The sequence below is a fragment of the Buteo buteo genome, chromosome 16 (genome assembly GCF_964188355.1).
Source record: "Buteo buteo chromosome 16, bButBut1.hap1.1, whole genome shotgun sequence".
NCBI classification, from domain to species: domain Eukaryota; kingdom Metazoa; phylum Chordata; class Aves; order Accipitriformes; family Accipitridae; genus Buteo; species Buteo buteo.
Genome location: NC_134186.1, coordinates 20397121 through 20421050, shown reverse-complemented (window position 1 = coordinate 20421050; position 23930 = coordinate 20397121). Strand labels below are relative to the sequence as shown.

At 36.9% G+C, this 23930-nt stretch overlaps 1 protein-coding gene across 1 annotated transcript in view; it reads right to left on the bottom strand.

Annotated features, from left to right (window-relative positions):
• Positions 1 to 2379: 2379 nt before the first annotated feature.
• The window catches only part of PARVA (parvin alpha), a 69723-nt gene continuing 48172 nt past the window's right edge, over positions 2380 to 23930 (bottom strand). Inside the window, exons 6-13 of the mRNA XM_075048120.1 lie at positions 22276 to 22391; positions 16764 to 16822; positions 15678 to 15697; positions 14230 to 14291; positions 13492 to 13560; positions 11759 to 11860; positions 10894 to 10966; positions 2380 to 7450 (exon numbers count right to left, since the gene is read on the bottom strand). Coding sequence (XP_074904221.1) covers positions 7374 to 7450; positions 10894 to 10966; positions 11759 to 11860; positions 13492 to 13560; positions 14230 to 14291; positions 15678 to 15697; positions 16764 to 16822; positions 22276 to 22391 — 578 coding nt within the window. The 3' untranslated portion in view covers positions 2380 to 7373. The remainder of the gene's footprint in view (positions 7451 to 10893; positions 10967 to 11758; positions 11861 to 13491; positions 13561 to 14229; positions 14292 to 15677; positions 15698 to 16763; positions 16823 to 22275; positions 22392 to 23930) is intronic.

Genomic DNA, 23930 nt, shown 5'->3' with positions numbered 1-23930 from the left:
TATTTTTGTGAATTGAGGCTATAGTCCTCAGCACCTTGCAAGTTTCACAAGTTTCAGACTGTGCACGGGAATATAAGTACTCGCCCCTTACCCAAGTATTGTGTGCGCCCCCCCCAGTTACATTTAAGAAAAAAAGAAAAAAAAAAGTTCTGATCACAGCAATTTCCCCCCACCCCCCTGCATGTAATTTAATAGCCCTCATCTGTTCATCTAATATTACAGTTATAAATTTGGCATGTGATCCAATGGACTAATCATTCAGAGACATGACCACAGTCAGCACTGTTCATTCCTCCCAGCATCAAAAGCTCTGAGCAGTGGATGGTGCTGATTAGTCACAGCTGAAGACTTCAGAGCCTCAACATGCTAGTTTAGTATTAATTTTCACCTAACTGAACAGTGCAAACATCCAGGAGAGGGAGGAATAGTTAAAGCATGTTTTCAGGCTTATTCCCAATAAAATTAAACTGAGCCAAGTAGGAAACAGTCTGTGCAGTCTGCCACAACATGGAGATGTCAGAAGGGAAGTCGAAGATGCTCTTCCTGTTTTCCCTCCCCAGCCCATATGAGGAAGATGGCCCCAGGCAGATTTTCTGCTCTTCGCACAGAATATCGGCACCAAGGTTGCAATCCTGGAAAATCTGTCTGAGCACCACCTCCCCCTGAAGCCATCTAAATTTCACCTTTGATTTTCAGTTGAAAAATCCCTAGCATTTTATGCCTGCACATGCTCGAAGCTGACCCAGTCTCAATGGGACTGAGTAATTCTAGTTTTAATCTGGCTGGGATCCAAAAATGAGATGTAGCACTCAATCCAGTACTTGTGATCAGAGAAGGCCCAAGAAACCTCAACTGGCTTTACAGACAAAATGCAATTTGTGTCTGCCATTTTCCTAAAACACGGCTTGTAGATGTGGTCCTCACCTTCCCATGTGAGCTCACCTAATAGCTAGAGAACAGGTAGGAAGCAGGGGCTGAAACTATTATTTGCTTTGCCTGAGGAAATGCAAATCTAACTCAGGCTGCAGGCTGTGTGGGGTAGGAATACCTTCTCTTGGGGCTGTTTTGACAACACAGTCCTGGAAGAGAGGAGTGAGTGACTAAAGCTCAGCAGGAACTTTGCATTGAAACAGGTGATGTTAGTCCTAGCTCGTCTTCAGAATGTGTTTTGGTATTTTAGCACCCTTTGATTGACTAAAATACAGAAGCAGGCCTTACAGGAGGCCAGAAGACAGGTTCTTCCCCCAAATCCTCTTCCACCTTTTCAACAACCTAACCACCAGTTATGCTCCCTCTTCTGCTCTCTTTCTCTCTCAGTCAGCTTATTAGTCAACAGTGCCTCTCCAACAACACTAAAATAAGCGTATCACCTTAAATTCATACTGCAGGTTATGGCACTCTTCTAAGAAGGAGGAGGAGAAATGACTCCCACAGGTGCAGAAGGGCATTAAACCCAGATCTTTTACTTTCTGGTTGAATAGCGATGGAGAAATTGAGGTAGCCAGACTGTGACCTTTTTGTTGTACTGCAATGTTTGAAGAAGAGCAAGTCTACATGCTCTTCAGGACAAAATCCATAAAATTCAGGACAAAAGCCGTAAGTGCATATGGTGGGGCTTAAGACTGTGGATTCTAAGCAGACAGAGATACCTCTTTCCAGCCCTGAGTAATAGGCTGGGATTGAAGAATAGCATTAAAACTCACCCTGTCCTTAGTGTTCCCTGTTGATTAGGCAGCTCTGCTTGGTGGTTTCAGCTTTACAAACAGCCCTAAAGATCAAACACCTGCTTCTGGATTCATTCCAGTAATGCAATGGCTAAAATTTTGATCTGTAGCACTTTAGATGCCTATATTTTTGATTGGTTCCAAGTTCTGCACTGAAGCTCCTGCATTAAAGGGTCACAACAAAAACAAGTTTATAAAAAAACAGATCTCAAAATCTTCCTAAATGCAGTTATTTTCTGAAATGGACAGTTTAATTTCCATCATTTTAACATTTCACTAACATTTTGTTAAATTTCAAATTAACAAAATTACTCTGCAAATTGCATTATACCCAGCTGCAATGTCACCACTAAAGTGTTCAGCACAGTAATATTAAAGCAAAGGTATACTTTCCTATTTTGAGTCAATTACGGCATTTTTCTGACCTGCTGCTGTTAATCACTTCAAGCATATGTTTACATGGCTGTTTTTGCCAACCCACTTTCAGCTGTCACCAGCCCCCACAGAAAATAATAATAAAATCCTAGTACACCCACAAAGACGTAACTGAAAAATGGGTTAGATGCACAGAGAGGTCTGGAGGCTCTGAGAACATAAACCATACAGCCTTCCTAATTTTTTGTCATACCTCTCATACTATGAACCAACAACAATATACAGTGTTGATTTTCAGGTGCAAATTTTATTGTGGATCATAACAAAGGTTTCAGAAAAAGCACAGAAAAAAAATCAGCAATAGAGTGTCTGTTACTTACAGAGTACATAAAATACATTCTGTGAAAGCTACTAACTCTGCAGTTGAAGGGAATGCACCTTAATTTAAACTAACCACTATTTTCAGATACACGTTAAGAAGAAAATTTTGCAAATGTTCTTTTTTCTCAATTAGTTTGATATTGAAATTGAGAACCAAATATTTCAATGACCCTAACATTGCTGCAGAGTGTGTAGTATTAAACTGTTAGACAGAAAAGAAAATCTCATTATTGCAAAAAGAAATAGTCACACAGAAAATACTGTGAAAATACATAAAATTAGCCCTAGTAATGTTAAATGACTCAAAACCTCTTTGGAAAATCTGTGGATGCTGAGATATGCATAATTTTGGAATTTTGGTGCTGTTATCTCCGTTTTCATGTAATACATGAAAACAAAATATCTTATTAAACTAATTATAATTTTCTACAAAGGATTCCTTCAGCCTTTAATTGTACTTTAACTGTAAAGAGAAAACCCACACTAATTCTTATAGTAAAATGACAAAAGTCTATTAGGTAACAGTGTAGAAAATCTTGCAAGAGGTCTTCAAGGCACTGTTGTGTCTTTGGGTGCTTGGCACACACACAGCCCATTCATGAAGACTGTTTTGATAGGAAGACAAGAATAACAAAAACTAGACCTAAAGCTAGTATCTAGTGTATTAATTATCATATATGCCCTTCTCTAATGAACTAAAACTCATTACCTTTAAAAGTCATTTTGCTTTACAACACTGTGGCTTGCAGTAAGGTGTCTGCTAAATTAATCTGAAACATGAATTTTAAAACACACTTTAAGAAAATAAGAACAAAAGTCAACCAAGTAGCATTTATCTCAATCAATATAGTCTGCCTGAATGTAACCATTCCCAAGTACTGTAACCCTCTGCAACACAGAAAGGACCAAATGCTCTGTTGATTTAATGCCACTGGTTTACATGGAGATATGCCAATCAGCAACTTGGTCCACAGTCAGTCGAAGTAGATTAGGACCTTATCCAGCACTTGCTGGTCCACTTGAATTCCTGAACTATGGAGCTGCAAGGGCTGCTGCCCCCCTGTAACAGGAAGATACCTACTGACTAAGAAATACAAAGAACTAGATATTCTGCAGTCAGCTCATTTAATAAGAAACTTGGTGTATCTGTACTCCATTAGAAATATAGAGCAATCCAATTCTGGACTTTATGTGTGTGTCTCAAGTAAAATTATGCAAAGATTCCTTCATACCTTTTTTCCAGGGCCTGTTCTTTATGGCAACTAAATGCCAGTCAGCTGGGAAAGAAATCTGAAAGGAGTTGACCTTATGATATTAGGATCTTAGTTAATTATTTTGACAACAGCTTTTTGACATACTATTAAGAATCTGTAGTTCCTTTTTGAAAAAATAAGTTTTGTGTGGTTGACAGAGCATGCCAGGATCCATCAATAGGGAAAGGATGCCCATCTCCAACCACGAAATAAATCTGGATACCACACTGCTGGATGCAATGGGTGGATTAGAATTCAGAGAAGCACAGAAAACTCTGTTCTTTTGGCAGTTTCGTAGTGCCTCAGCAGTGGAAATGTTTACTGTTTGTTTGTTACTCAAGGCAGGCTGGTAATCTACCAGTTTTCGGTGGACTCAGCTACCTGTGGGCCTTCATGTGACAAAGCACAACAGACAAGCACATTGGTCTGGTGGATGAGATCCAAATACTACCATGAGATTTTAAGGCAGTGGCTTGGATTCATACTACCTGGCTTTAGAAACCTAGCCAAAGTGCTGAGATAGCAGCCTTGAGATCAGAGGCTCCCTCTGGGACCAGGAGAGAAACTGGCCTCTCCAGGTGACCATTCATATCTTAATGGGCTAAATCCACTGATTTGGATCTATTTAATCATTTAAAGTAATTATAAATAAAACCAGGATTGACCTAAAACTTAAACAACTTCTATCTTAATATAAACAGGAAAATTATGCATTCAGCTGTGCATCAGTAGACACCACTGTGTATCAAGAATAAAAGCATTGTAGGTGTCAGCAGAATTTGGCCCAGCTAACTTAACATATCACTTCCCTGAAGGAACATGCTGGCCTACACTGATTGCTGAATAGCAAACTGTCTACAGTAGTATTCTATATTTCTATAATATTCTGTATTAAAGCAATAAATATTAGATATAATCTGTATATTAGATTTCATATTTATCTGATAGCTATTTAAATCTACACTGTCAAAAATATAAGCAGTGACCCACTCCTACATGGCAGCATATACTATTTGTGTGAATGTGTTAAAACTATCACATGGGTCTATATTTACATAGGACACTCTTGTTTACATAGCAGATTTTAATTTACATAAATTCTTACCACAGGATAGGTTATTGTGTAAAGGTTGGATATTGTTTAAATGTTTCTATGGTTCTGCATAACTGCATTTCAGCATGAGGATTTCATCATCCTGTCTCAGTTTTATGTTTTTTAAGGATGGAAAATGGAGTCTGACAGACTTCAAAATCTCCAATAATGTTATACCAATATAGCACAGGAATACTTATTTTCAAGTCCAGGCAAAAACCAGTTTCACTGTTCCTAACCTTCTTCCTTTACTATATAATTCTCCTCTTTAAAGAAAGTGTGCTCCTGAAAACAAGGGTAATCAAAATGTTTTGGCATTGTTGAGATGTAAAAGAGTGTTTCGGCCAAGTATGACCTGCAGAAAAACCATCATACATTTTTTAATTAACTATTACAATTACTAAAATCTAGCTGTGCAAATGAAAAACTTACATGTTAAACGTTAAAATAAGCTGAAATTGCTGCTGGTATATACATTAGAAGTTCTGTCTCGGTTTGCTCAAAAAATGCTTGGTTAATTTCTATCGTTTAGCTTCTCAGATATTAAAGACACAATGAAAATATATTCATTTTCACCAAGGTCAAAATGTCCAGTTATTTCCCTCTATAAAAGGCAAATAATGGTTATTGTTTGTACCTCTAATTTCAGAAACTCAGTTAAAAATATAGAGGCAACAAAATATTTTAATAAAGATATTTAGAATGCTTATAACAATCAGATAACAATTTCTGAGTTCAGAGAACATCCAGGTATTGTCCTTTGAATTAATTAATGACTTTCCTTTGCAAAAGTTGGTATCTACTTCTCAGAAGAATAATTTCTGTAGCCCCCCAGCAGAAGTCTGTATCATCCCGTTATTAAATATCAGTGTTCATCAAAGACAGAACATAATTGCTTGTCTTCCCTTTATGCTAATGTTGCACTGGAAAGCTCTACATTAAAACAAAAAAAAGCCCTGGAAAATTGAAAAATATGTAATGCTTTATATTCAGTAGCATACAGTTGTTATTGACTGTTCTTGCCAGCACTGCATTTCTTCAGATTAACAGACTCAAGAGCTGACAAATTGCTTTCCCTTTTACCTATACTAGTTCTGCCATAATTGGATGACTATTAACAAGTCTCCTTCCTGCACTAAGCAGTCCAAAGATTTCTAAATAGTCCAGTAATTTCTGCCTGAGGATTTTTTCCCTTTACTGTGTAACCCAGGATCCCAAGAATCTGTGGTTGCTTTGGAACACTTTGTTTAGAAAGGTATCTAATACTAACATCAAGGCTCCTAGCAAATGATTAATTTACTCTTCAACTTATGCCAGTGCAGTTTTTGATGATTCAGGCAGTCTCTTTCAGCTCTTTATGGAAACATAACTGGTGCCTGATATCATTCTAAGGGAAGAATCAATTCCCATTTCTCTTTTGTGTGTTTGTTAAAGCTAAAACCAAACAGATAACAGCTTACACTTGGTGATTATTAGATAAAAAGTATTCTTTATAGCCATGTAAAATGACCAAAGAACCTTACACTGTAACTGAGTCTTTGCAGATGGGAGTAGTTTTGACCAAACTTTGTATCTGAAATGCTACAGGAATGTTTCTAGAAAATGAACCTTATTTTTTTGTGTTGGACATTATGCAGCAAAATACATTCACCATAAAATCAACCAAAAGGACAAATTCTAAATCTTATTTAGCAATAAATCTAAACTTGCAAGCTAGTAATCCTGTGTTTAAACTACTAAAAGAGAAACAAGCCATTCTTTTACTTTCTAATACTACGTAATAATACAAATATTATAGGGAAACTGTATTATACAGGTGTGTTTTCCTGAAATGTGTACTTTGCAAAAAAGATCTCTTCCTTGGACAAAACCAAGTGACAAGCTGCACAGTGTGCTTATGCGGAATGCTTAATAACATATATTTAAAGCAGAGTATCACATTATAATAAGTCTGAAGGAAAGAGTAGCCACTTCAGTTTGTACCCATAAAATTCAAGCCTAATAGCAGTGGAAATATAGATTAATCAGGTTAAGTGCTTGAGAAAGTCTCTTCTTTTTAGCTGTGTGTGAACAGGAGTATTTAACTGTTTCTCCCTGTGCACATTTCTCATAATTAGAATGCAACCGTCTTATCATGGATAGAAAATATTCTTCCCCTCCCCAGATTAGAAAAGATATATGTAAAAAAATATTAAAATAGATACTCAGCGCAGAATCTTCCTATGATGGGCTTCAAAGGCTGATTTGAATTAAAGTTACTAAATCTTTTTTTCATTGTTGCTTCACCTACTGTGTGAAGACAGTTACTATTAAGACATTAATTCTTCCAGAATATACCCAAATACCTTCCTCCAAACCTTATTTCTTCATAAGTTATATTACTTTTAAATCTACTATGAAAATAGTAGTGCAAGAATAATCAGTTAAAAATTCTTCAGATAAATGGTTTAGTTCCTTTTAGGATAAAGATGCAGAGGAATACCGATGAAAAATATGCTAGTTATGATGCTTTCTTGTTAACACTCCTTTACAACCCAAATCAATTCTTCACTCCACGTTCCTGTATTTGGTAAACAAATTGTACAGTACTCTCAGTGTAGACTTCAAGTCACAATTTACAATATCTAGAAAAAAGACAAGGGAAAAAACAATTAGTAACTTCATTAGCTCAAAACATTTTTCAGAAAACGTGTCTACTCTCTACTTCTTTTCCTTGCTCAAATCCATATCCATGAACATTACAATCACAAGGATAGTAAGAAAGAGTAGAAATATAAATAAAGCCGTTTTTAAACTGGCAACCCAAAAAATCAGTATTTCAACCACTTTAGTTAGGGATGCAAATGGCTAATGGTGCTGATGTAGAAATGCAACCAAGGTTTAGATGCCCATGAGACAAATTGTGCCTAGGATTATGTAAATTTATATGACTGAATCTTCAGTCAGTTGTGGCTGAAAAGTAATGATTTTGAAAAAATCGTCAGGCAGGAACCAATGGAGCTCTTCTCTTATGTAACAATTGCAGGACTTGGCCCATTTTGTGCTGCAACATCCTTTATTAGGCCTAATTTCAGCAAGATAGCTAGAGGCAAGTTTAAATTTTCTAAAGGATCTAAAGAAGCTAGATATACAAGTGCCCCTTGAAGACACTTATGAAAATGCTTTGGGTTAGCTGATGTACATGGCTGAATCAGTCCTTAGAAACTCAGTGTCTAAAGTAAACGATTTGTATGAAACAAAAAGCTAATGAATACCTTCTGTTTTGAAGAGAAGTTCTTGAGAAAGTCAATATTATTTCACAAGAAATCTATAAAACAAACTGACAAGTACTACTGCAGCAGTCTATGCTAGTGCTTCAAGGAATATTCAATCTCAAATAGTGACTTAGAATTGCCCTCAGAAAGAATAGAATAGAATTAGAATTGTCCTATCTCTTTCTGTTGACTGTATAGTAACTCAATCTCCTAACTTTGGTTCTTGCAATTGGCCATGAAGGTGTAAAGCAGATGGTGTGCCTACTCCCATTATCTTCAAAACCTCCAAGTAAGGCTAGTAAATTGTGTATGTAATCATCAGATAGTTTTGCCATTATATTTATCTACACTGATGTTTTATCATAGATTGTGAAGGGGTTATACTTTGAAGAATGAATCCAATCAAACCAAGGCCTGGTATCCCAACATATGCAAACTTTGAAGGGCTAAAGAGATTAGCTGCATGGCAAACTGACATCCACGGACCAAGGGTGGAAACACTGAAACCTAGATTTTATGCTGAGCTTATGCATGGTCATGAAACCACGGCCACATAGTTTTGTGGCTCTTAATAAATAAGATCAAAAATGCTTGGTATAAAATGAAGAGAAAATGCCAAAAGCTACAGCAAGGGCACATTGCTCCCAGAATATCATGTTATATTCTGCAATGATGTTTGCATGTAACTCGGGAAGTTTCCTCCTTCAGGCCAGCAGCAAGCTGCACAACACCTTCCTTTCCTAATACAGAACTTCAAATTAATAAAGAGATAACTTTGACAGGTCTTTGCAAAGTTACCAGAAGACTCCACCACCACAACAGAATTCCACAGAAAGGTCCAAACTAAGAAGAAGCACACTCCCAGAGAAAGAGGAGTTATTTCCATTGCTACATGTGTTTGACCAACATGTATAACATTTTACCAGTCACAATTTTCGAAAAGAGAAACTCAAGTTTGGCTTTGATGTACACATCTCAAGAAGTAATCTGAAAAAGCTCAAACTGCACATGAATTCGTTATAGACTCAGTAGATTAATGTTCCGGCCATTTTTAAAGTAAAAGGTCACGGAAAGCTTTTTAATACCTTTTCAATTATATTGCAAATAACCCAAATAAACTGTTGACCTCATAAAAATCATTGGTTTTCATATTCATTTACTTAACTGCATTCTTTTTTCCACTAAATATGTTTTTCATATTCTAAAGCACTTTTCAGCATATTTTTTCCTCAAGAACCTCAAAGAAACAGTGTAGGAATTTAAAGAGTATTTAGTATACACATTTAGGATAAGATCCTTTTCAATACTCTTTTGCTCACTGGAAATTTTAAGTATGGGCATTGTGCCCAATGTAACAACACATAAAACAGATGTGTTTTTCCATTCACATTGGGCAGGAAGTTTCATATTAAGCATTTCAATAATTGCCCAAGAAATGTCTTATATATGCTGAAATATCCTTATGGCTTGATTTATACTGGAAAAATTAGCTGTCCCCTAGAGCAATAAATACCTGAAAAATTAAACGCCATAAGAATTTTAAATCTCCATGGGGAGTAAGGGATCACAGATACTCTCTGTTTGACTTGGATCCCTAGATTTCACTGTTTCCCCCTTTTCTCTGACTCTTTCAAGCACAAAAGTTTGTGATAAAGTCACCACTAGTTTTGTTAAGGATGATTGTGGATAAGAGTTCAAGCAATCAAAAGAAGTGAAAAAATAGGCTAGGTAGGTCCAGATTAAATGTGTAGGTGGCGTAGGCTCAATCCTGAGACATATTTTTTTGTGTGTCTGCATATGTCTGCTGCTGTTATGATCTGGAAGTTGGGAAGGATGGAAAATAAGCAGAATGGAGCAGAACTTGACTCAGTGATGTGTGCCTGAATCTCCAGAGAGCCCTTACTATTAGAAGCAAAACTCTGAGCATTAGCTTCTATCAACTCCTCAGTGAATGACAATTTGATATTGCAGCAGGAAAAGACTGTGCACACCATAGAATGTGAATCTGCAATGGGTCTTGAACACGCATATATATTGATTATTATGGTAGGTAACCAGCAGAAGCCCAGCTACCACCCCTGTTGGGAAGAGTGGAGCAGAAGCTGCACTTCCAGCTCCTGCATGGTAAGAAGTGATAACTTCTCATGGGAGGAACTACAAGAGCACCCTGTATCATGGTGAATCAAGGGCTCTGTATCCAGCCCACTAAGCTGGATTTAAACCCTGTATTTATATGAGCAAAAAGGAGTGGAAACCTGGTCCTGCTAAAGTCAGCAGCAAAACCTTCATCTTCCCTGAAGACACATTTTACTCTCAGTCTCCAGCTCTAAATCTAATTTAAATATGCATGATTAGGTCCTGCATTCAAAGGCGGTTATGTGAACATTTGAAATTCTTCTTCCACAACATCTACCTCTTTTGTGAAAATCTTGCAAATTACATGGGAATACTTGAGGTTTAGTATGAAGATGTGGGATGGGGGAAAATGGAGCAATTGGAGCAATTCATATCTGACAGTGACACCATTCACAATTGTATTCTTTTTCTTTCAGTGAATATCTGAGTATTACTGCATATGTCTGGTCACACAAATCTTGCCCTGGCCATTCGAGAATGGAAGCCTTGCAACATTTGCAGGAGTGTATCTATCAGCCATTTAAAATACAGAGTTACCTGAACACTTCAAAATGTATCTTGCCTTTCACTCTTGGATTAATGTTTTAACCTTCATTCACCTATACTATAATCCTATGAGATAAGATCTGGATCCAATGCAAATTTTTAAGGAGATACGAAAAAAGTAGAATAGATACCTTCTGGTCTTGGCTTTGGTTTTTCCAATCCACCATCCTGCATTAGCTCAAACGCAAAGGATACATTGAGGACCTAGTAATATAATAAAGGTAGTCATTAATGTGAACTATATGCAGTATAGTATAAACGGTCAAAACAAGATGTATTTAAAGCTGCAGACCCAGATGTTCAGAAAGAAAAAATAGCTGGGGCTCCATGTATCAATCTAGTCCATGGAATCCAGACAATCCATTGTTTTATTTTTTCTGGGTGGTGATGGTAGTTCCAGAAATATAAAAGTAATTGAAAAATAACATCTGAACTAATATTACCCACAGAAAAATTACTTACAAGTAAGAATAGCCCACCTCCCGCAAGTTTAAAAATTGGAACATGATGGCCCATGAAGTGCTCTTGTCTTTAATAGACAGCTGAATTGCCTGGATAGCAACAGATACCAAGGTAATGGTTGGTCTTAAATGATAAATCATAAGTATATGCCTTTATGCTTCCAAAAAACTTGAAACATTTCAAATGTTAAATTCTTGGATTTTAGACACAAAACCCCAGTTCTGTCATCAATTCATGTGTAAAATTCTTTATACACTTAATGAACAGTAAGTCTGGTTCAATGACAGCATCACACAATGGCTGCCAAAATCAGTTAATACTTGCTAACCACCCCATCATTAATACATTTTTCCTTTTTATTCTGGATAAGCATTAACACTGATATCTTAAAATGCTTGGAAATGGTTACCAGTGCAGTCCTCTCTTGATTTCAGCTACTTACATCAAACTTACGTGGAAAAGTTTGTGTCATCTTTGTACTACTAGACACATTTATGTTTATTTGTTTTTAACAGAAAAATGAAATCTAATTACCTTTTGTTCAAAACTATCAGGAGTCAAGAAAAAGCTGTGTAGAGGAACAAAATAGCCTTCTAGGAGACCCATTAGCAGGACTAAGTACACACCATCTGCAAACTGTAAAAAAGACATTTCTCAGTACATTTTTCTGAAGAATAACTCATTGCTTTGCTTAATGAACAAGATATATATATATTGTCTAATGTGGAACTGTCAACAAACTGCTAATATAAATATTTTAAATTGCAACTAAAAGATCTCATCTCACTTCTTTGATTCCTTCTATTTAGTTATTACATTCTGTTATGTCTCCTCCAAAACTGACCTAATGCTAAAATATACATGCAGAATAAATTTCCTGGAAAGAGAGGTGGTCAGTGGCTTTGATCTATGCCTTTCGTTTCTATTCTACTAGAATCAGAACAGCCACCTTTCAAGCTCTCATTACCTGAGCAGAGAAAAGCAGAATGAAGGTGCAATCTTATGACTACACTGAAATTCAGTATATTGGAGGAAATAAAGGAACAAAGAATCATCTTCATCCATGTTCTGCAAGTCTGTGTCAATCTAATTTTAAGTATGTATTTACATATGTAATTACAGATGGAAGATATCTAATTGATATACGTTCATTTCTATCTAAAAAAAATAGCAACATCCATAGGATTTTGTTAAAGGCCTCTCATTCTTACCTCTGTGGCATAAGGTCTATCAGTGCAGAGATATCCTCACAATCAAAGTGAAGTTATCTGAAGCAACCCATCACCTTCCTGAGGTAGATAATTTTCTTTCAACTGACAGAAATACAGTCTCTCATCTCAGGGAACACTGTTTCGGATAAATGCTTAAGGGGTTTCTAGGTACATTTGAATAACACATTTTTTCCAAAAGTAAACAATGCAATAAACTGGCATAGGGAACACCTTTCTGAAAGCCCTTACACATTATTTCCATCTAAATCTTAATTTTACCTTTGAAAAATCTCTATCAGATTGACAGCTATTTAAATAAACCAGAGATTCTTAATAACATGAATGAAGAATAAAATAAAGCCTGTCCTGAAGACACCTGGGTTTCTTTGATAGTGCAGATACCATCCTTCCTGCCTGACCTTGTAATTTTCTTATGATAACTGCTGCAATTGTTCACATGGAGAGGTATTAATACAGCAGGATTAAGCTTTTCTTTTAGCTTCTTTTCAGCCAATTTAGCAGCTGAGAACAAGAAGACCATGTACCACATTATTTCTGTGGTGCAATCAAGCCTGCAGCCCAACTGTACAGCTGCCTATACACTTGAGTAGATTTACTTTCAAGAACGTATCTCACTGAATAGAGTCATTGTAATCCCATGGGATTGCATGCTTGTGTAGAGGTAGGCAGGAAACAACTGTTCAGCTTGACGTTGGATCAAATCAAGCGGACAGAGTTCTTTCCTGACCAAAACAAGCACAGGTTCTGCTTACAGCACTTGGCAGCGCCCAAGAGGTAGCATCTGTTAATTGATTTTTTTGCTAACAGAAGTACAAAACTGTTTTTAGAGAAATTTAGCTGCCCTCATGATTTCTTTGCTTAATTGGTGAGGGTCTTCTTCACACAAACATATTTAGAATTGAAGGGTTTCCTGCTGAAATAACATCTTAGAGGTCAATCAATAACAATTCAATGAAATTTCTGGATAAAGTTGGGGGCATAGTGCATAACATAGTGCAACTATCCCTCCCCTTTAAGAAGGTTGTAAAATCCTACCTGGGTCTCCAGTTCAGTGACCTCCAAATTCAATTTATTCAGATGCTTGTTCACAAAGGTGATGAGAGTCTGAAATATGAAAACAATGGAGTGAAGGCCTATTCAGGAGGGCAGCAGTTCAACACATGCAATATGAACTCTACTCAGAAGAGAATCCGCATGAGCAAAGAGACTGCAACACAATTTTTAAGTTTTAAAACTGAAATGTGATATTTAAAAAAAAATCTTTTTCTAGGAATGAAGAACAAATAAAATGAATGAGATGTATAGAAATAAAAATACACTGTTAACATAATAATTCTTAGAAAAAAACTTGTAGCAGACTATAGGGAAGTGGGTAACTGGACTCCACTCAAATCTGACAGCAGCCAAAATACTCTAGGTCAGAACCCTGGCAGTTGTAAACTGGATACCTCTTCGGCATCAGTACACTCAATCTACCAGTTGGGGTTTACTCAACGTACACTTTTTGAGAACTTCTTTTTGATGGAAATTTTGATAACAGCATGTTTTTCTGTGTTCCAAAGTTAAATTCATGCTGCTAAATATTAATAAAGAGTACCATTATAATCATGAATTTGTGTATGTGTTTAAGCATAAAGCTTAATTGTATTTAATGTAGGCAAACTATGCCAATTGTATATTATATACATACACACACACTACATATGTACAAACAGATACACACAAGCATGCACATGCACACATTATGTATTTTAAAAATAAAAACCTTCTAACCTTTTTGACTACATTGAGCTTGTCTGGGGCATGGTCAAATAAAGTGTCAAATGCATCTCTTTCTGAAAAACATTCAGAGAGGTTAATATACTGAGTAGCAGTTGTCCAAACACAGGATAAACACTTATTGAGGCACATACTCATTTGAGACAGCACAGTCAGCAAAAGGTTTCAATACAGCCTCTTTGCATTCCAAGTACCATGTATTTTGGATACTGCTCTCTTGCTATAAACTGCTAGTAACTTATTCTCTATTATTTACAAAAAGCATAATTTTCAAATAGGATTTGGATTACCTAATAACCCCATTTCTCAAAAAAATGAACAAAGAATGGTATCTTTATGCATAAAACCTTAAACAGCCAGATAAAGGGAGCTAAGTAACCAAACCATTTTGTGCCGAAGAACATGAGTTTACATCTAGAGTCACTCCATCTACAGAGGAAGATTTTCCCCATGGGCCACTGACTGCACTGTACTATAGTATTAACCATCTTGAGCAAGCTTATGATTACACAGCTGCGATACAATCCTTTGTACAGATGTTTTGGGGCCATTCTGATATGCAATTTAGGATATTATCAGCGGGACAGGCAACCTAGGGTAGTATGACTGGAGTGCTACTGTAGCCACCTTCTGAAGAAAGCAGAAAAAAAAAAATAATATAAAAAGGCACCAGAGTCTTTTCTGAGCAATTTCCATTTTGACAATCACCTGAATGATAGCGGATGACTGCACAAAAAGCTACATTCATATTCCTCAATAAAAAAATGCTAGAGTAGGTCCAAAGGCATTTGCAGAAGGCAGACTTCATACAAAGTAAGACTGCTCAGGGATATCATTGGGAAAAGAGGTCACACATGTAGCCTTTTAAACCAGCTGTAAGGCAGCCATTGAAATAATACAAGAAGCAAATGCTAGATTCTTGGTGGGACTCCACCTAAGCTCCTCAGATGAGTGTTTTCTGTCAGCCAGGTATTTGGCCAGTCTCAATACTAGCAGTAAGACATACTAGGCACAGGAACTTTCATGGTGTTTAGGCCTGCTGAATAATGACTCAAAGTCATTAAAGTGTAAGCAGGTATTGTATGCAAGAATGCCAACAAGTTCACCAGCTAGTTTATGATAAGACATAATTTCGTATTATGCTGGGAACTTATGACCATTAATACTACTATGGTAATGTTCTGGAGGTTAAACCACAAAGCACCTGCAAATTAACACGTGCTGAAAAACAATGAAACGTGTTTTAAAGATGGTCAGACTGATTTTAATGCTTTTTTCTTTTTGTTAACTGCCACAATAGCCTGTGGTGCATATATTTATATATTTTCCAGGGCAACTTGAAATCTCTACTTCCTTACAGTTTGATCAATGTGACCACCCATTTCAGAACTAATGTATACTTTGGCTGCCTCAAGAAAAAGATAATAATCAAATGAACTTACCATGCCTTCCTGATAATGCCCTATGAAAAAAAACCAAAACCAAAAAAGAACAAAACAAAGTTATATATAATTGCAGATATTGTTCTGTGAAAGAAAACAGCATATGTGGGCAGATCTTCAGCTTGGTGAAAACTGGAGTAGATCCACGGAATTAAGAAAACCTTCATCAAGTTACTCCAATTGAGAATCTGGATTAGTCTGGAGTCCATCAGTATAATATCTCTTGGCTTCACTAAAGTCTCATGGGAGGCCAGATCTCAGATTTCCTACTACTGAACCAAATCAACACACCTTGCCTGAGTGAAAAAAGCTTTTTCATGTTGATTTTTTGAAAGTTTTTCCCTTTGCTTTAAAGATGCATTTACCACACCAACTACAATGCAATTCCAGCCAAAACAATGCTTGGACTGGGTTCTTAAGGACTGCAGCATTTTGCTCCAGTTGATCCCTCATAAAACTATTACACATAAACAAATCCATAATGATTAAATAATAAATCAATAGTCTGGTTTCTCTCCATTCTATTAGAAACTAGGATTTAGCAACTACCATTGCTTTCTGTTGGTTTGGAATAACTTTTCTGTTATAAATTGTTTGGTGAGATGACATGTACAGGGCTTACTACCATCATTTTATATCGCCCGAAGTCCAAACACCAAAAAATAGTGATATCACATTCCTTTTTGAAAGAATCTAGTTCTCTATCAAATAAATACCAACATAAAAGAATGAAGCATATCTTTCTTGTTTGTTTGAAGGACTTCTGAATAAAATAATAAGAAATATAATAAATACAGAAATAAATTAATAGCAGATAAATATAAAAGAGATTTTGTATATCTTCACTCTGTCTTCTCTTTTATCCTGGTCTCCTGCTTTTAGTTCCCCAACTCTGTATTTCCTCACCCTTTTGTATTTTTAGATGCATGTTTGCCACTCTTGAAAAGGCTAAAATACAGTCACTGGCTGATGCATCATCTTCACTGGAACCCCAATACTGAAATCTAAATATCAGCAAATGTTTGAATTTCTGAGACGCATCTGTGTTCAATTACTAAACTGCTGGCAAAAGTGGTGTTGACATACTCAGTGTTACCAGTTATTTCCTCTTGGATTTGTCGAGACTGGAGGATTCCTTCTCGTTTCTGGAAAAAATAAAAAAGTGACATTTTTTCTCTGTAAAGTTTAATGCTTAGGGTACAGTAAAAATTTATTTGTGATCTACAAACACAATTAGACAAGAAACCTGAAAAAAAAGAACTTTTTTTGAACAAACTTACAGTAATATATTATTTCACCTTGCAAGTATTTCAGGAAACTCTTCTGTACATTAAGAAACTTGAAACTCCACCTGTAGAAGGAAGTATTTCTTTTCCTTTCTCCATTGTTTTTAATTCATTTTTCTTTTAAAGGCCCCAATTCAGCAAGACATTTGAAACACCTAAACACATATGTATGTATTTTAGTAGAGGTATGTCTAGGTGAGTTGAATTAAACCTTGTATTTCAACGAACAACTTGGCAGATAGTGCCCATGCTTCTCTTTTGCAAAAAATCTTGCTCCCAGGCTATCTGTTCATTCTGCTCTGTTTACAGACTTTCTTTTTTGCCTCAATGTTTTCCTTTTCTGACTTCTCTCCACACAAAGAGTTCTATGTGTTTGTGATGGAAAACCAAAATGGAGGCTAATCCATTCACAGCCTGCTCCAGACCCTATTCATCTTGGTGTTAAGTATGTGCATTTACTCCAATGTTCTTCAGATGCGAGAAGCCCTTCGTACATGGTGGTGAGTGGCTTGTGTCTAGAAGCTGTACACAAAATGGCAGAAGCCAACTCAAATGGTTGCTATTTGAGTCAGTTGGAAAAAGAAAGAGTTTAAAAATTTGACACTGTTTCCAGTATGCTGGTCACAGTCATCTGGTGGTGGTGTAAATACCGCACATATGTTTTGCCTCTCTTTGTGTTCTCTCTGTTAATTCTATTCACTGGAATTAGTAAAATTTTGCAATACAGAAGGAAAAGTCAGGCAAATGCTGACGACTGCATGTAAAGTCTAGACATTAGGCAATTATTCATGATTCTTCACTCCCTGTTATACAAGGAAATGAGAAAAATAAATTTATGCTGGTCCTAGATTTGCCTGCTATGTAGAAAAGAGAAAAGGAGAATAACCTTTTGGAAAAGCCCTTCATGGCATGTGAACTGGGGATGCTGCTCTTCCCTGCCTTGGAGAAGACAGCACACCCCTACCTGAGGTAGTCCTTGGTGTATGATGTGCTGAGGATTTGGCCAGGCTTAAGTCTATTACTTCTATATTGTATTACTAAAATATATGAGGATCAAACTTACTTTCTGCAAGAAAGCCATACATAGTACCCTCTGGGTCACACCAAACTGGCACTTGGAGTAATCTGAACTGTCCTTCTAGCTAGACGATAGTTTCATGGGTTTTCTGTTATATTTTTTTAAAGCCCTGTTATTAAATATCTTGCACATGGTTAGAAGTGCATTTAGGGAGGACCTTTGAACATTAAAAAGACAGAGTGGAGTCCGGTGTGTTACATACTGAAAGAGAGGGCACAGAACAGCTGCTGAGACATCTTCTGTCACGCACCTTGGAAGTCTGAAGAAAAACTACATCATTTAGGACTATCTTCATTTCCAGCTTGTGCAGACAGCAATAAATACTTGCACTTGAAGTTACAATCTAGTTCATGCTAGCTCAAGTTAGAATTCTGCTGTTTGGGATTTTTGTTTATTTTTCCCTTTGCTGCAGGCTGAAAGGAAACTTTTCTTTCCCCCAATGATGAGTCTGACATGCCAATGATGCCTTCTGGGGCAAAAGCCCTATCCCTCTTGTCTCCTAGAGGAGTAAAGCATCATAGCAATGGCAACCGTACTTCTCAGTGCCCAGTCTGGTGATATGGGAGAAGCAAAAGGCTTCCAGTACTCTATCTTCCTTCTGCAAACATGCAAAAATAGCCTAAAACATACTCCAGTACCAATATAAAACATATTTCCCTTTTTAATAAACTGCACTGTTGACCAAAAAAAAAAAAAAGAAAAAAAAAAAAAGACATCAAGCCCTAGTTTTGTGCCTGGCATCTTATCACTAATATTAATGGAATTTCCACACTGCCCAAATACGACATGCATCCACTGCACACTAATTTGACCAGCACATGTCAAGATAGACTATGCTTTTGATTTGTAAAAAGACTAGTGAAAAAATCCCAATGGCAACAATCAGAATGAACCTTACAAACACTAGTCTAAGCACCTTCTCTGTGAAGGCTGCTTCCCATACGTCTTTCACACTTTAAAAACTCTCCACCTCAAAACTGACCCTAACACTGATGTCACCCGTTGTGAAGTTTGTTTTATACTAGACAGAGAATGACACAATATTCCTAAAAATACAAAGAAGTGCTACTGAGAACTGGAAGACTATCCAGCAATGCTCCTTAAAGACAACAGTGGCTGTAACTGAAATAGGAAATGATAAAAATGAACATCTACTATTTGAAAGCCACTGGGAAATGAGGCATGAATTAAGATTACCCATTAAAAAGAAAAGCTGGACACACATTCCAGTGACAACAGAAGACTTTATTTGGACAGGCTTGGTATTTTCTTCCCTCACAGCTGAAAGGCTCCACTAAAGACCATGAAAGATCTTCCTAATCACTTATTTTAAATTGACAACTACCCCTAGAACGAAAAAATACATCTGAAATTTGGGTAATATGTCTGGAGATGGAAAGGGTCTCTTACTCATCTCTCTTCCCGTCAGCTATTGTCAGCAGTTTTATGTAACTGAGGGACAACTGCTTAATTTCCCACACAAAGTCCCACTCTGAAAACCTCCCCACTCTTTAAATGGGTTTTGCCTATGTATTGTTGCTATCCATTTCATCTAGAGGATCATGTTTTATAATTGCCTCACCAAAACAAAATGCAGAACTATTTTGGAGCTTGAAAGAACAAATATATTTGTCACAGGTTCAAAAAAAGACTTCTTAAGAACCTGGAGGCAATGCTGCTAGGAAACGTTTCAGACCTTCCCAGGCAGTGGGACCAATGATCTCAGATTAAGCTTGTGATGTACACCTTCTTCTAATCTCATTAATTTCCTAGCTTTGCTTAACAGTAACTTATGCACCCAAGAATTGCTGTCCCAGTGCTCAGAATATGCTGAAGCCATTCTGGCTGCTCTGCCAATGCCCCTATACTCTCTGACTTAGATCTCTTGTACAAAAACAATCTGTAATTTAACCATTTGTGGATGGCATAAATAAATAATTTTTAAAAAGAGGCAAAACGATGGCAAGATCCAGCTCTCCACAAAAGCTTTCACTTGTTTCAGTAGAAATGATCAAACAAAGCCTGGACTTTGTTCAAAGTTATTCATTCTATTAGTATGGAAGGAAAAGAAAATAATATATCAAAATAGCTACAAAAGGTCCAGCTATCACATTTTTTCCCAAAGCATCTTATAACCCAGATTTTATACTACTCTCATTGCTAACAGCTTTTGTAGAAAACAGCCAAAGGAAACGAGCTTTCATAAGAACTGTGCTGATTACCTGTTGGGCATGAGCACTTTTTTTGTTTCAGAAATATCTTTGTTTCCATTTCAATAAACTACAGCCAGCCAACACGGCAACCCTCACCTTTTATGTTTTTCTAAACCTAACAAAATCATGGAATGAATTAAGGTAATCTCCCTTAAACACTTCAGATAAGTACCTGGTTCTTTTATTTTTCTCTCTACTATCCCCTTTATCAAACTGTATAGAGTAGAATTTAAAACCAGCTACCACATAGTCTGTTAAGCTTCCCTAGGCATGACCTTACTTCACAGAATGTATGAGGGTTTAGAACATGAGGCGTGCAAGTCTGAACACTAAATTAGGCTTTAGGATCTGCCGATTGTTGATTAAAACTTTCACTGAGTTCAAAGGGTACGTGATGAATTATATAGAACCAATCCCACAGGACATGAAAGACAGATTTAAAAAATAAAAATAAAAAAACCACCCACCATAAAATGAAAATGAAAAATGTCTCAAACACAATTACAATAAGAATACTGGCCCCCACCCTCTTGGCATAGCCTTGGAGTTCCACTGATTGGCTTTCACCAAGGACTGGGTCTGCAGAACGAAATCTTCTGCAACATTACTTGATTTTATTCTGGTGCAACTGCTTTCTCTGCAGTTCACTGGTGCCCGAACTACAGCTGTGTAGCTAAGAGGCAAAGCAGTGAGCCAGATTCTCCCACTACTTATTGTTTTTAAATTGGTTTATCTGTACTGACTTCAATGGATTTGCTGTTGAACTACATTAGCCTATTAAACAAGAGGACAATTATGTCCATTGATTTCAATGGGAATTTTTTCTGGATGTATGCAGTGACAGCAGAATGCAAGATTTGGTTCTTTATTTTAGGACTGTGTTCTTTTTCTGGTTTAGTTTCTCATCCCAAACATGCCCTGATAACTGCACTCCTGATTTCTTAAGCTGGTTTTGGTAGAACTTTGAGATAAACCAGTATAATGAATATATTTATAATAGCCAAAGGAAAGTGCTTGAAAATTATGTTCCTCTGAAGCCTTAGACACATAAGTGCAGATTTGCTGGAGTTCTCTTTCATTGTCTGTAGAGAAACCCATGAAGCAGAATCTGAGAGTCAATGAGTCATTATCAGGCATCAGTGACACATCTACCAGAGACTCTCCTTCAGATTTCTCCACAAATTACAAAACTTGTCTCATTTGAATGCTAGAAAAAGGAATGGTTACTTTCTCAGATCTGTCCCACAGACTTTGAGTCACACAAAACTTAAGCAATAGCTCTTTGCACCAGATACTTCAGGGTAACATCAGTTAAAACACATAAAGACAGACAGTTACAGTGTGAAAAATAAAGGCAAAGTTAATTGGAGAGAAACAAAAACAGATTAAATGGGAAGAGGCCAAATAAGATAGAGCAAGCACAAGTCCAGCTGAAAGAAAAACGATGAACAGAATAACATGAAGAGTTTGGATGGATGAGGCTCTAATAAGGAGACTGACTGACACAAAGGATTTAGTTGATAGGGTTTTTTTGCATGCTTATGAGAAAGCCAACACTGTAATCAGACTAAATTAGCATGCACAAGGCTGAAAAAGAATATTTAGTCACCTAACATGAATCTGAATGTAATAAACAGTGACAATTCATCATTCAGTGCCAAGAATGATTTGAATCTCTACACAAGTAAGACGACCATCAAAAATGGGAAAAATAATAACTCTAGAGATCATATTGGGTGATAAATGCATTCCAACAAAAATAATGCTTCATATATTTTTAATGTCAGAGTCTGGCCACTTCACAATCAAAATAAGATATTCTGAGCCACAGCTCAATCTGGGAAAGCACTTCTGCCTTTTTCTGGTTGAAGCATTGTCAGCAGGGAAGACGCACGTGTGTTTCTTGTCAGCCGAAGAGACACACACATGCCCGCCCAAACAGAAACTCTAGATGTAATTTTTTAAGAAAGCCCTTAGCCAATTACACAACGCGTCCAAGAGCTGTTTAACACCTCTCTTACCTGCACAACAACCACCTGAATGGACACATGATCTGGGAGTCTGATTGGTGCTCGAAAATACTGTGATAATGCAACCAGAAGATGAAGTATTGCCACGAGACTTTTAGCATGAACAGCTGAAATAGATATTAAAAGCACAAGTTACAAACTGCAAAGTAACTAGGGCACATATTTTTACTTTTTAGGATGTAGGGATTATGGGACTTTTTCCCTCTTGCACCTGGAACCAGGGGGCACTTTTAAGGCACCTTGCCTTTACTGGTCTCCTTGTGCTCAACAGGTCACGCAAACGCAGCCCAGTCACCCAGTCAGTAAGATGCGTCAGCACTAAAACGTTACATTTTGCAACATGTCTGGATGCTATAGGCTTGCGTAGATGGAAACGTAAAGCTAATCCAAAAGCCAGATTTCATGTATGGCAGTTTAAGTGCTGCCTCCGCATTCTCCTTGCCTTTCTTTTATTCCCTTTATTTCAATAAGGATTTATGGACTATAAGAAAGATATTTTTGTACTCATAACATGCACTTATTCATTTTTAAGTGTCACAATGTCTGCAGGATGATAAACGAGCCTATTTTGGCAGAAGCCTTAAGCAATAACTTACTAAACTCAATGACTCAAACATTCCTCATGAAGTTGTTACAGTTCTTGTTATTGAAGCTTTTTCACAGCAGGTTTCATATCAGTAGTTAACACTAGCACAACTTAAAAGATATCAAAAGCCATACTGTAGGAAATTCTTAAGTATCAAACCATTGGCATGAAAGTGAATAATTTCTAATTCTTATTATTGCCTTTCTTCTTCTTCTATTTTGTTTTTGCATTTATAGACTTCCCCAGAGTAGTATTCCTAAATGATCTTTGATGGCTACAGTATACTTAGGTTTTTTGTACTTCAACTAACCAATAACTACTACCTTACTTCATTCGTAAAGCAGGATCAGATTCACTAAAATATCCTTCTTCATTATCTTCCAATGCAAGTCTCAACTATGCCACGGAGATACCCATTCATATAAAACAAGGCATCACTGTCAAGTTTTGCTGGGGTGCCAGTGGTCACAGATGAGGTGCTTTAGCAGAACACTAAAAAGATGTCTGTCTGCCTAGCACCGGTGTGTGCTGCAGCTGGCTCCAGCTGCTGCTGTCTATCTCTACTTCAGCTCTAAAACACATGTACAACATTAAACTAAAAGTTAAATTGTCAGGCCACTCCAAACACCCTGCCTCCAGCTGCACAACAGAGAATGGAAAAAAACGCTGGGGGGGGAGATTGAAGAGAGATGGGGACAGAAAACTCAGTGGGACCACACAAAGGGAAAAGTCAAAGATGCCTAATGTTCAGTCTTCCTCCCTCAAGCTATTTCTCTCCCTCTCACTAATTTGTTGTGAATGGAATGGGATACAAAACAGCTCAGCTCAAGACAGGTATAGGAGACAGGGCAACTGCTATACACTGGTCAAGGTATTCACCAGTGTGAAATGAGGCCTAATTTTCTAAAACAGATTATAACCTGCTTTCTGCAACACATATGCACTACTATAATGTCTTGTGTTGGGCCACTGAGGGCATTTCTATTAGATATTACTATGTTAACTTTTAATACAATAAAACAGGAAGGGTGCAGTCCTAATCTTGATGAGAGTTTTGTAA